This window comes from Colletotrichum costaricense (assembly GCF_030867565.1).
Source record: "Colletotrichum costaricense strain IMI 309622 chromosome Unknown Scaffold_12.1, whole genome shotgun sequence".
Lineage (NCBI taxonomy): Eukaryota > Fungi > Ascomycota > Sordariomycetes > Glomerellales > Glomerellaceae > Colletotrichum > Colletotrichum costaricense.
In genome coordinates, this window is record NW_026848241.1 from 963,249 (window position 1) to 976,980 (window position 13,732).

The 13,732-nt window shown below is 40.1% G+C and overlaps 4 protein-coding genes across 4 annotated transcripts; 1 reads left to right on the forward strand and 3 right to left on the reverse strand.

The window, feature by feature from the left end:
• Positions 1-312: 312 nt before the first annotated feature.
• Positions 313-2,000, forward strand: CCOS01_11277 (uncharacterized protein; the record flags this gene model as incomplete). The annotated part of the gene is made up of 6 exons (XM_060459430.1): positions 313-831; positions 902-1,064; positions 1,140-1,326; positions 1,380-1,562; positions 1,624-1,820; positions 1,879-2,000. The coding sequence occupies 6 exons, from the start codon at positions 313-315 to the stop codon at positions 1,998-2,000; spliced, it is 1,371 nt and encodes a 456-aa protein (XP_060310162.1).
• Positions 2,001-2,101: 101 nt separating this feature from the next.
• Positions 2,102-3,175, reverse strand: CCOS01_11278 (uncharacterized protein; the record flags this gene model as incomplete). The annotated part of the gene is made up of 3 exons (XM_060459431.1): positions 2,102-2,576; positions 2,633-2,769; positions 2,816-3,175. The coding sequence occupies 3 exons, from the start codon at positions 3,173-3,175 to the stop codon at positions 2,102-2,104; spliced, it is 972 nt and encodes a 323-aa protein (XP_060310163.1).
• A 490-nt stretch (positions 3,176-3,665) lies between these two features.
• On the reverse strand, positions 3,666-6,134 carry CCOS01_11279 (uncharacterized protein; the record flags this gene model as incomplete). The annotated part of the gene is made up of 7 exons (XM_060459432.1): positions 3,666-4,149; positions 4,201-4,350; positions 4,434-4,611; positions 4,675-4,864; positions 4,942-5,008; positions 5,066-5,911; positions 5,980-6,134. 7 exons carry the CDS (start codon positions 6,132-6,134, stop codon positions 3,666-3,668), a joined length of 2,070 nt encoding a protein of 689 aa, XP_060310164.1.
• Positions 6,135-12,166: 6,032 nt separating this feature from the next.
• On the reverse strand, positions 12,167-13,504 carry CCOS01_11280 (acyl-CoA dehydrogenase domain-containing protein; the record flags this gene model as incomplete). Its single annotated transcript, XM_060459433.1, has 1 exon — positions 12,167-13,504. One exon carries the CDS (start codon positions 13,502-13,504, stop codon positions 12,167-12,169), a length of 1,338 nt encoding a protein of 445 aa, XP_060310165.1.
• Between the last annotated feature and the right edge of the window lie 228 nt (positions 13,505-13,732).

Sequence of the window (13,732 nt, forward strand, 5' to 3'; positions counted from 1 at the left end):
GGCATGACATCCGACGGTGGGGGAGGGGGACTTGCCTTGGCGGCATGAGACATCACAATGACTTCTTCTCAGTGATTATGGAATCAAGTAGACAAGCCGTACGCAATGCCGTGTTCGTTTACCGAAACTCAACTCACGTGCAAGAGGTTCTACTCACAAGTTGCTGACATCAAATTGCTAAAGGACCGGGCAAGAGGATGCTTACCTTGGAGTGCTTCAAGATGATTTAATCCACGAAAAGGTCATCATTACAGCCTCCCAGTCACTACATGTTGAATCATTCTGGGAATTGACAATCAACTACTTCTCATCATGACTGCGCCCTTCAAAGTAATCATCGCAGGTGGCGGTCTCGCTGGCTCACTCCTCGCAAACGGTCTCGTCAACCACGGCATTAATGTGACCGTCTACGAACGTGACGCTGAAGATGCCAAAAGAGAGGGATTCCAGATACGATTGGGCGACAGCGCCATGACAGGTTTCAATGCTTGCCTGAAACTGACAGACATTGCGGCCATCAAGTCGCAATTCAGTCAAATGTCTTCCACAGGTCTCACTGCACCGACCTTGATGAATACGAGATTCCAGACTGTGCTTGACTTGGGCAAGATTCCATCATATAGTGCGTCTTCCGCTATCAATCGCGTCGTGCTTCGGGATATCCTAGTTGCTCCCTTGCAGGAAAGGGGCATCATCCGGTTCGAAAAAGCATTTGAGGGGTATGAAGTTTTCCAAAGCAACGATGGACAAGAAAATGTGAGGGTTCATTTCGCCGACGGCACTACTGATACTTGCGATATTCTTGTTGGAGCAGATGGAAGCGGGTCAAGGGTAAGATTATGCAAGATTGGAAATAGTCGTCCTAGAGACTTGGACGATTTGCTGATGAGGGCATCTACAGATCAACAAGCAAGTGGGAGCTCGGAATATTGTGCCAATTGACAGCCATGCCATGGTTCTCAGCAAAGGCCCTCTGCCCGAGGATTGGACGGAGAAGCTGCCTAAGCGTTTGACCGAAAGTCCACTCATGGTATTTGCAGGTGGTGTGTCCATGTTCTACGCGTGTAAGTCAAATCTGATCGATTATCACGCCATGGTACAACAAGATACACGCCGAAAGCTGACATTCTAGCTCTTAGTGTTCCTACCCGCTGCGGACGAGGCGACTCAGAAAGCTGGAAATGGCGCTAGATATAGCACAAGGAATGCCTCCTATTACTGGGGCGTTTTGATTCCCAGGGACAAAATGCCGACCGATGACTGGAACAAGGTGGAAGATCCCTTGGGGATATGTCTCGATGCAACCCGAGACTGGGCACCCGAATAGTGAGCCAACAGCATGTTCCTCAGCCGGCTATCCCTGACTCATTAGTGTGTAGTCGAACGATGTTGACGACAGGTTTCGACGGCAAGAGCAGAGACCTCGTTACTGTAGCACGCATGCGAGCAAGCAACAGACTTGCCAAAACGTGGCGGAACAACGTCAAACGAGCAACTGGCGACGAAGGACACCCTCGAATCTGGCTGATTGGGGATGCAATGCATGCAATGCAGCCTAATAGGTTCGTTGGACTCTGTTACAGACAAGCCATCCCGTTGTACTGACACGACGTGCCATGCTAGGGGGATGGGAGGCAATCAAGCTCTCCATGATTGCGCCGACGCACTATCTCACATACTCGCCCTCAAAGAAAAGGCTGATTCTGGTGTCCAACCATCGACAAAAGATATCAGTGTGGCATGCAGTCAGTATGAGCGTAGAGTCATCGACCGAGCGTTTCCATGGGTCCGCAAGAGCGGAGGAACCAGTGTGCCTGTGAGTCTACCGATTTTGAGCCAAGCGTTTTGTCTGAGAGATTTGACTAACGATTGTTCAAGATGATAAACTTGGATGGATGGCTTGGGTCTCTGGTCTGGATGCTTGGCTCGTTTTTGGTGTCGGGATACATCTTTATGGCTCGAGTCTTGAAGTCTGGGGTGAGACAATGAGGAGGTCGTAAAATTGAGCTCGCAGCTACATGTGTAATTACTATAACATTGAGACACCGATCGAAGGTACTGCCTTGAAGCAATGAATCAAACGGCAGTGTTCGGGTCCCAATCAGCTGCCAATGATCTCTCCTTTCATGCAAACAACATTGCCCTTTTCGATGAACAACTCGTTCCTCTTGTCATTCTCCGCAACAGCTGTTCGAAGCGTGTACTTGTCGCCGGCGTAGAGAGGAGACATAGCTCGATAGGTAACCTGCCGTGCTTCCCTGCCGTCCTTGCCGTACACGTCTCTCCAATAATCCAGCATGTTAATCAGATTCAAAGGCCCATGAACCACAACCTCGGGATGGCGCTCGATGTCCTTCGTCCAGGGCTCGTTGTAGTGGATCATATGACCATTGAAGGTCAGGGCAGAAAACCTGAAGAGGCCAACAGGTGACCATCGGAAGTGACGAATTATGCTTCCTTCTGCACTCGGTTGGTCGGTGATGGTAGAAGGTCCGAAAGCAGGTGGTCTTTCACTACGCGGTGGTGCTGTTTTCGTGGCCAGCGACAAGTCGACTTCTGGCCGAAATATCCACGATCTGAGCATACATTAGTCTCGCAACCTGTGCATGGGAATGCAATGTCCAGGACTTACCTCTGGTCTTTGACAACTAGTCCATCGCGCCCATGAAATTCCTTCTCGACATCTACCAAAACCATCTCATCTCCGCTTTTGCTTTTCTTCGGCGTCGCTCCGACTAGTCTCGTCCGCTCTTCAACTACCTCTCCAACCTTGAGAGAGGTTCCCTCAACAAATTGCATCTTCCCCCCAGCCCACATCCGCCGCGTAAACGTGTGCCGGCGCGTTGAAAGTCTTATCCGTGCCGTCCATTCCGAGTTCGCTCTCGACGCCAGTGGGGGTGAAGTAAACAAGGTGGTAGCCCGGGGGCAGGGGCGTGCCTTGAGCGGGTGCTTCTGAAGAAACATCAACGCCAGGGTGCAGCTCTTTCCGGTTGAGGGTCAAGCTGAGGCGTTGAAGTTGATTCGAGTCGAATAATTGCTTGCGGACGACATCCTTACCAGAAAATGTGTCAAGAAGCTTAGAGGCTGCATCTGTTGCATTGGTTGCGATGGATCGCTGTGAACGAGCGGTGCATTGACGCAGGGCCGGTCGTACTTGATGAACCAGGGACACCATTGTGAACGCAGTGAGTTGAGACTTGGAGGATCTTTAGTGTGTACAAATGATGACTCAGGACTCGCGGACAGCTGGAGCTTTTGTTTGTTAAATGTTTCCAGCACGTGCCTTTTGTCGAAGACTCTGAGAGCAAAGTATTGCATCGAGCTGGCAATTAAAGAGCTCCAGAATGTTAAGGCGGATGCAGTTGCTGGCCAGAAGATCCCCAAGCCCTCTACTTCGCCGCATGAGGAATGGTCCGAGCAGGCGTCCGTCAGTGGGGTTGCCGCGCCGCCCGGCTATATGCTGTCGGCTTCTTAGAGTTCGATTGCAACAAGCCGGAAAGTGACTGTGCTCGGCAGAAGAAGCCGAAATGATGCTGAGTGAGAATTTAGCCTGTCCTTTCCACGGCGACTTATGCCGGGCTTCGAGGGATCTTCTTCCCTGGCGAATTCACCTCCCGTTACAGGCCTTAGACTTCATAGAGAGACTGCTGCTTTCTCTGTCGTCTTTACAAGCAACGCTGCAGGAAGTTCAGCCCCTCTACCTGCATTGGCCCATTGGCGTAAAGTTGAGGATCCAGGAATAGCCCGAGATCTTCTAGGGCATCTTCGCCTTCCCAATTTGTGCGCATGAGACTGAAGTATTGATCTTCCATTGCGTCGGGTCTGGCTTGCTGAAGAGCATCTTGTAGTAGAGTTACCGGGGGGCTCGTGCCTGCGTCGTTGAACGGCTCCAGACCCGTGACAGAGCTGGGTAGTGCGCTGGACGGTGCAGATTCAGTGCTGTCGCCGTTAAGTCTCTTCGCTATTGATTCGTCGAGGTATTGCAGGAAGAGGTCAAGCACATTGTTGTTGATACGCCAGTACTTTTGAACTTCTTTGAGGCCAAGAAGACACATCTGGGCTCTATGTTCGGCTAATCGGCGACTGATGCCATCCGCAGACTTGATATCAATTGCATGTATGCAAAAAGCGGCAAAGAGGCTAGTAAGTCTAGAAGAGTTAGTCGAGGCATCAAATTGTCCGTAGCGTTGGGGTTCTCACAGGTGCATTTGGCCGTATTGCAAGGTCTTTTGTGCGAGCATGTCTTCGGCGATGCGACTGATGCGACAGGCGGCGGCGAGAGCTGCGCTCTTATCCTCCTGGTCTCTATTCCGCAGCCATCCGTTTCGGTGCACAAGAATACGGAGATGGCTTAGTTAGACACATGTTAGCCTTTGTCATGGAACGATACTTGCTTATTCAGTACAGCACTGAAAAGACTGGGTTCAACTTACTTGTAGGCAAGGTGGATTAGGCAGGTCAAGACTGAAGACTGCCCATCATCAGGGCCTCTACGCATCTCATCTGGTAGACTTTGCTTCCAATCCTCGAGCTGTTGCTTCAATTCACGAACTTCCGTTGGTGCTGGTGGTCCCCGACCAGGCGCAAAGTGGGTGTCCATGATTCTCCCGACTATAGATGGGTCAGTCAAGCTGGTACCCAGAGTTGGTTTCGGCATGAAGAATTTAGACTCACGAAGACGAGCGATGTCAATCATCTTGATAGCATAATGAATATGCTCTGATTTCGGTGCACCAAACCCAGTTGCTCGCTGTTCGTCAGCATCATCCTCTAGATCAGTCGAAGTCAGCGGCTCAATGTCACAATCCTCATCGCGGATGCGACAAGGTAGTCCCAGTGACACAGCCGCTTGCCGTTCACGGACCTATTGTATGTGAGTAACGAGCTACAGGACGCACGACGAGATAAGAAGTCATGATCAAACAGGGACTAGAGACTTACGTAGATTGACCACCAGACTCTGCGTCTCATCCGAGCGAAATGTGGATCCTTCGTGATGAATCGAGTTCTGTGCACATGTTCAGTCAAGCTCATGGAAAAGTCAACAGAACTCAGAAGGACTTACGAGCGATGAAGGCCATGAGTCTGCGCGAGGGTTAACACGGCCCCTAGCCAGTACCTCACGTCTCTCCAATCCGTCGGTCCACCCCTCCAGAAGCTGCATAGAAACAGTGACTGAATAAGAGTAAACTCGTCTTTCTCCCAGTTGGCATGAAACAAAACACGCGCGCGAGAGTATGTCAGATTCTTAGCCTCAGACCGATCTTTGAACCCCATGCCAAGAATTGTTGCCTCGTCGCAGTAGGTCGAACCGATGAAAAGCATTGCTTGCAACAAAAGCGGTGAAATATCCATCGTCACAAGCCGCCTGGCGATATCGGCACGGTCAAGAATGGGAAAGCAAGGGTGGAACCAAGTGAAGTAAGCATGTAAAGCTGGAAGACAGCTCTGCATGTCGGGGAAGGTGAGCGCTCCCTCATCCCGAAGATATCGCTCTGTCGCAGAGCTCATGGAAGGCACACTGGCAGGTGAAGTAGCCAGGTCATGAGATTGCGGCGTCTGCGGCACTGGAAAGGTGAGACGACCCTTCAACACCCCATCACTAGTCGCAGCCTCATTGCCGGGCCCTGATGCTCCAGGAACAAGAGTGATGAAATTAGACTCTCCAAAGAACCGGCTACCGCCCGTAGTCCCAGAGGAATGGCACGAAGCAGGCGTATCGGCGTGAAAAGGAGTCTGCGATATTCCAGAGGAGCTCGGAAGTCCATGCGACGGAGACACGGTACTCATAGAAGCAAGCGTCGCGGCGACATCAGCGGTGAGCGCGGACGACACGGCCGGGGCAGCGGGCTCTGGGGTCGCCGACGCGGCCTCTTCCGTCTGCTTCTGCCTCTTGGACTTCCGTAGATACCTAGACCGGCCAAGTTAGTATTTGCCGACTCGGAGATATCGGTGTGGAGAAGAACAGGAGAGACTCACCGGCCTCTTCGCGACGGGATGACTTCGCAAGTCGCCTGCGCAGTCTCGCAGTTCGAACAAGGGTGGCGCTCGGTGACATTGCAGCGGATGCGTCGCGAGTTGCACTCCCTACACGCGTGCTTCGCGCGCGGTTTCTTCGAACCCTCTGTCGGCATTGTAGGCACTGGTGCTTGGCATGCCGCAGTAGATACTATGAGCAGGACATCAGAACTGCCTCCAGACGTCCCTCGAATATCAGGTATTAAGGCGCAGATAGGTGGTGCTCTAGGCCTGCGACGGGAACAACATGGATAATATCTTTGCGCAACCAGCCTCTCCGTACAGTGCCGGTTCAATTGCACTGTTTTTTTCCACAGGCAACGCTTTGACGTCTCGGCTTCTTCTTCCGTGGACCTCCTCACCGAATGGGTCTCCTTGACCGATGTCTCCGATGTTGACCGAGCTGACCGAGAACCAGGAGCACTAAGTCGGAACACCCCCATTCGGCCACCCCCCCCATTCGGCCACCCCAAAAATCCCTCCTAGCTACCCCAATTAAAATCCTACCCTCAATCTATAAACTACTATAATAATTATAATTATCGTCTAAACGAATTTCTTTTTAGTATATATATTCTTTATTATACTATAATATTATATATTAAAAATAAAATTATTTAAGCGCTCGAGGTAATTAAAAATAGTACTTTAATTAAGAAGGCCTTAATTAAGTTCGGGATTTTAAAGAGTATATTTTAGAATTATTAACGAGGTTAATAAGCTAAGGTAATTACTTTTATAAACTAATAAAAGCTTCCTCCCTAATAAAAAAATAAGCTAATTAAATAAGTTCGTATTTAGTATACTCTAAAAGTTATACTAACTTATAAATAAATTAAAGAATTTATTAAATAAGTATTATAAGCTTAAGAAAATAATTATCCTTTTAAAAAGAGATAGATAGATATTTTTTTAAAATAGAACCTATTTATTAAGGTTTAAAAAAGTCGTTTTATAAATTTAAAACGTATTAATAGAGTATTTATTAAAATAATTAGGCCCTAATTCCGATTACTTAATATACTAAAAATTAAGGATATTAAATAGGTTAATAAATATAATATAAATAAGATTAGTATTTTTAAAAATAAGGGATTTAATAAGCTAATTTTAAGCATAGCTAAGACTAACGTAATATAAAAAAAAGGGAATTAATAAAGACATATAACGAATTAATACGGACGCATAGCTCTTAGGGACGCATAATATTCTCTACTTCTAATTAGTCTAAAAATTTATTATTAATATACTTAAATTTTACTACTTTTTCTTAAAGTACCTATCCCTTTTTATAATCTCTTTTACATAATTATATTTTAAAAGAGCTTTATTACGAAACTATAATTAACGCATCTTACGTCCTCTTTTCCTTAAGGCTATACTAATCTATATATTATATAATAGCTCCTTTAATAGCTTATATACCAAGCTTACGTTACCGAGCTTAATTTAATAGCCTAAATAATCAAAGCCGTTTTATAAAACGCTAACACTCTAATAATAATAATATACTATTATTTTTATTTTAAATAAAAGCTATACTAATATTAATTAGTTTTATAAAGTTAGCAATCCTTATATATATAATAACTTAATAAACGATATTTTACCCGAGCTATTATAAGAAACGTAACTACTATCTTATTATCCGTACCGATATATTAAAATAGAACTAACCCTCTATTTTAATTAGAAATTCCTTAATAAAACTAATATTCTTTAGCCTTTTACTATTCTCTAATTCTTATTAATACACAGCCCCCCCCCTTTTAATAAAGAGTCTCGATAGCTTATACTCTACTTTATACGCCGTTTTTTAAAAAAAATATAAACTACTTAGTATATTACTCTCCCCCGAATATCGCTAGAGCCTAGTCCTTCTCCTTTTTATAATAAATCTTAATAACTAACCTAGCCTATAATAAAATAGTTTAATAATATTCTTTAACTTATTATATAAGTTATTAAGACTAATAAAAGGTTAATAACTAGCTTTATTTAATAATATAAATAAAGCCGTCTATAATAAGAAACATAAGGTTCTTAAACGAACCTATTACCCTATTTATTTCTATAATAAAACCCTCTTTTAAGTCTATCGTTTTTTTAAACCGTAGCTTCTTATCGTACTTAAAATAATAAATCGTCCTCCCCTCCCTTAAACAAAACCCTAAACCTATTAATTCTTAGCAACCTAGAGCTAATAATAAATACTCTTTTTAATCAAGTTAATACTTTTACTAAGGCTAATAGCTTTAGTATTATAAAATATTATAAATATAAGTAAAATAAGAAGAATATTTAGTATATATTTTAATACGACTAATATAAATATTTTAAGCCTAGCCGTAGTATAGGTTTAAAATAACAAAGATCCTAAAAATATAGCTATAAATAGAAGTTAATTACTAAGGCTAAGGTCGAGGAATAGTAATTATTATAATAATATAAAGATCCCTAATATAGCTAATATAACTATAAGCCTAGTTTTAAAATATTTATATACCCTTTTTATTATAAACTTACTTAACTAATTAAGGATATTATTAAAATTATAAGCTAACGGGTTAGGATTTAAGTATATAATATACGCGCTATTATCTAAAAGTAGTTCTTAGAATCCTTATTTACTTAGTAAAATATTTATAATACTAAGGCTTATATAAACTAAGAAAAACTAGTTAAATACTCGCTAATAGTAGCGTTAATTAAGCTATTTAATAAATAAGGGATCCTATATATCGTTAAGTAAGCGGCTAATAAGCCTAATTACTTAGTTAGGCTTATTTAGACTTTTCCTTACTATTTTTAAATATAAAAGCGGTTCTTTAAAATAATTAACTTTAATAATATATATAATACTAATCGCTTTAAGCTCCCTCTTTTCTAAGCTACTAAGTAGACCTATCTTAAGTCTATTTATAATATAATATTTAATCTTATTAATAATAAGAGATTAAAAAGGTTTTAGTTCTTTTTAATAAGCATCCGTTAACTAATTAAATAATACTTAATCCGCTAGCCTTCTATTATTATTACTAACTATAATAAATAAATAAAAACTATACTTAATAAGTAGTTTCCTAAAGTCTAATAATAACTTTATATCTACTATATTAATTTTAATATTATACTTAAGGCTAAATAGAAGTAGATTAAGGACCCTAGTTATAATAATAATAATAATAGGTCTAATAATAATAATTATTAATTAATTACGTAAGTAATAGCCGAGCTTAGTAAAAAAAACTACGCTTATATTAATATAATAGTAAATTAAGCTATTTTATATACTTATTACGGGGTATTAATTATATAAAAGCTTATTATTTTTATTAAAACGGAGCATATTTTTAAAAAAGCTTAGATTAAGCTCTATAAAGAGTTTAATAACTAATACCTAATCCTCTAATACCTCTACGTAATATACTTATTTTTAAGAATATAGTAGGCCCGTTATTTTATTTAAAAATATTAAAACTTTAGTACTTATATTACTTTTAGTACTAAGTTAAGTAATAATAATATTAAGGGTTATTTTTTAAATAGTCTTAGTTATTTATATTAGCTTATTAATATTATATAGGATATAATTAGTAATTAGGAGCTACGCTTTTACTAAGCCTATATAAAAAACGAGGTATTTATAAGCTAGGAGTATATAAGTACTCGTTTTAAATACCTAGGTAAACTTTAAATAATACTTTCCTTAAAATATCTTATTTTAATTAAAATATAAGGCCGGCTTATAAAAAAGGTAATACTATTTAATAAAAAACTATTCCTAAACCTCCTCGGATCCTATAGTTTAGACTATACTATTTCGATTAAGCTAAGTATTTTATACTATTATAAGATCTATTTTAAAATATTAAATTTAGCTATTTTTAATAAGTAAGAAGTATACCCTTAGTAATATCTTTAAAAAACGTCTTTTTTAAATCTATATTACTAAATCTTTAACCCTAAAATTACTATATCCTTTTATAATAAGTTAAAAAATAAAGTATAACCTATTCTATTATAATTAATATTACTTAAAAAAGGTTAGTTAGCTAGTTAAGCTTATACTATTTATAGTAACTAAGGTATAAGTAATAAAAAGCGAGGCTACTTACTTAGGAATAAAAATAAGTTAATACTAGCTAGGCTTATAAAAAAGATAAGTTAGCTAAATTAAAGCTAAATATTAAACTTATTTTAGTAATAAATAAGGAGCTAGTTTAGTATTTTTAATAAGGGGAGGATAATAGGGAATTATATAAATAAACGGCTAATATAGCTTAGTATTTAAAAAAAACGGAGCTAATAAGAAGTAGTTTATAATAATAATAAATTATTATAATTACGTTAAAAGAGGTAGTTAAGTAGACGTTACTATAATTTACTTTTTATATATCTTAAGTATATAGTAAGAAAAAGCCTTACTTATTTAAGATTTATAAAAGCTTAGATTATTAACTTATTTAAAATTTATAAATTTTAAATAGGTAATATAGCGGTTCTAAACGAGTACGTAGGTTATAATAGTATTCTTATTTTTAAAAATCTTAAACTAGAGCTTAGATTAGAGAGGATAATAAGAATAGCTATATTAATATAGTTACCCTTACCGCTTTTATAAGGAAGTACTATTTTTTTAAACTAATTAGAGGTAGAGAATATTATACGTCCCTAAGAGCTATATATCCGTATTAATTCGTTATACGTCCCTATTAATTCTTAAAAAAAAGAGCTTAGATCGCGTTCCTAAATCTTTATTATTAAATATATTTTTATTAATAATAAAGTTATTAAACTATTACTAATTTATAAAAAAAAGTCGGTTTAATAATAATAATTCCCCCTTAATTTTAAAAATCTTAATAGTTAAGAATTTATAATAATAAATAATAAATAAACTATAAATTAAACTACCCTTATATAGTTAAGAGTAGCTTTTTTATTATAAACTAAGCCCCCCCTAACTAAAGGACTTAACCTATAGCTAGAGCCTTAATTATTAATTCTAAATAAATATAGGAGTTATATAATAATAAAATTTATATAAGAATATTATATTAATAACGTTTACTTATTATTCTTACTACTATATACCTCTTATATCCTTTAGTTATTAAATATAACTATTTTTAATCTTATTAAAACTTACTATAAAAAGGAGCTTAATAAAGAGGATATAATTAATAATTCTATTATTATTAAAAAATAATACTTCTTAGCTTATTATATTATAGCTCGTTTACTTAATTTAATAAGGGATAATATATAAAATAGTTAAAAAATAACTAGCCTATAGTTACTTAATATAGTTATACTTTTTAATAATTTTATAGTATTATTTAGCCTAATTATATTATTAAATAATATTACTAATATTAAGTAAATAACTATTAATATTACTAAAGTCGTTAATTAGACCTTTATAGTATTTATTATTAACTAGTTAACTCTTAAAAAAGCTAGCGATTTTTATAAATAACTAAAGCTATTTATAGAGCTTAGGCCTAATTACTATACTTAACGTCTACTTTTTTATAAAATTAAAAAAGCTTTTAGTAAGAAGTCCTTTTTATTAACTTTATTTTAATAATAAGTTCGAGTTCTAAAAGCTAAAGTTAAGTATATAGCTTTTAAAAAAAAAAAGAGTATTTAAATAGACCTAAATACTAAGTTTATTAATATTAAAAATATAAAAAGGGCTTAAAAAGACGTTAGTAAGTATTTAATTAGTCCTAATCGAACTATAAAAATCGAATTACTTAGTAAAAGTAATAACTATATTATAGTAATAGTAGAAGGTAGTTAATTAATTAACTATAGTTAGTAGCGATGTGCCTGGACCTACTTTTAATGGGGTGGCCGAATGGGGGGGGTGGCCGAATGGGGGTGCTCCGACTTACAGCTAAGAGGGAAAAGCGGCGGTGAGTGTAATTGATCAAGACGTCTTCATTCCCAAGTATATACCAAACACCCGGTGCTCAGATTACCTTAGCTAACAAGTCTTTCGATAAATCTAGCGCACGAACTTGACGTTCTGAGAAGGGAGAAATGCCCTCTACAGTATTATGCAGATTGCGCTCCTTGAGTGCCTCCCTTGTGGTGGATAAATGTTCAATTATTTCATGTACCTATACTCTGTTCTACTCTAATAGCTGCGAGGAAGTTGCAAGACCTTCTCACTAATGTACGACAAAATCATCTCGCGAGATACAGGCGCGATCCTTGGGACAAAGATTTCACGTAGATACCTCTCGACATCATACTCTGCGGCATAGCCCATACCTCCGTGTGTAAGCACCGCCCTTTCGCATGCCGTGAAAGCCGCTTCAGCAGCCATGTACTTTGCGCTATTAGCCGCAACTCCAACCTGGTCTTGACGAACAGAAGAGTCCTCCTTGCTGGCATCGTATAGCCGAGCGGCGTGATATGTCGCAAGCTTCGCCGCCTCTAACTTCATGTATGCATCCGCCAGGGGATGCGCGATGGCCTGATTCTGCCCAATTGGCCTCTTGAAAACAACGCGATCACGCGCGTACTCTGAGGCCTTTGTGAGCGCTGCATAGCCTAGGCCGAGAGCCTCGCCGGCGAGAAGACACCTTTCAGCGTTCATTCCGTGGAGTATGATTTTGAAACCCTGGCCTTCTTGGCCAATGAGTGAGCTCGCGGGGATATGGTAGTTGTCAAAGAATACTTCGTTGGCATCGACGGCGCGGCCCCCCATCTTCTTGATCTTTCGCATGTCTAGGCCAGATTGTGATTTGTCAATATCGATGCAGAAGAGCGATAGACCCTCGCTCGGCTTCTTGCAGTCCTCGTAGGCTTTCGTGCGCGCAAGCAGAATCATCTTGGATGCTACCTGAGCGCATGTAATCCAGATTTTCTGGCCAGTGACGAGGTACGATCCATCGGTCTGCTTCTTTGCTGTTGTGGCCAGGCGCAAAGTATCGAGGCCAGAGTTAGGCTCTGTGACCCCGAAACACGTGCGCCACTGCCCGGAAATGATCTTGGGGATCGTACTCTCGAGCTGCACCTGAGTACCGAATTTGGCCAGCGGTTGTGTAGCATAGACGTTGGCATGAATGGACTGCGCACCAGCCATGCCGGCACCTGACTCGGTGATGGTCTGCATCATCATTGTCGCTTCAGAGATGCCTAGGCCAGAGCCGCCGAGGGACTCAGGCAAGGCAATGCCAAGCCAGCCGTCCTTTGCGAGAGCAGCGTGAAACTCTTTGGGGTCTTGCTCGTTCTGATCGTGTTCTTGCCAATAGGTGTTGGGAAACTCTGAGCAGACTTGCCTGACTGCCTCTCGAACAGTCAATTGATTCTCGGTAAACCCCGTGGTTTCCATGATCCTCCTTGATGAGGATGTTGAGAATGCTGCCAAGCCATGTCTTGAGGTTATCGGTGCCCGGCGAAGGCTTCCCGCGGTCTTGACGGCTGGTCGCGCAATGCGCCAAAGATTTCGTGACAAAGAGGCTGGCATAATGATGATTGATGAAGATTAAGTGAGAATCTGCAGAGCTCTGTGTGGTTGAAGAGAGCACGTATGATCAGCGCTCAAGGTATTATTGTCTTCTCATCCAGGCCGATTCATGAACATCGAAGCATGAAGGCAACTAAAGGTTAGCTCAAGTCCGGCAAATAGACCCGAAGCCCGGCTACTGTCTTCCAGGCGAGCTAGAAAATGACGACACTAAGAAGTGATCGACGC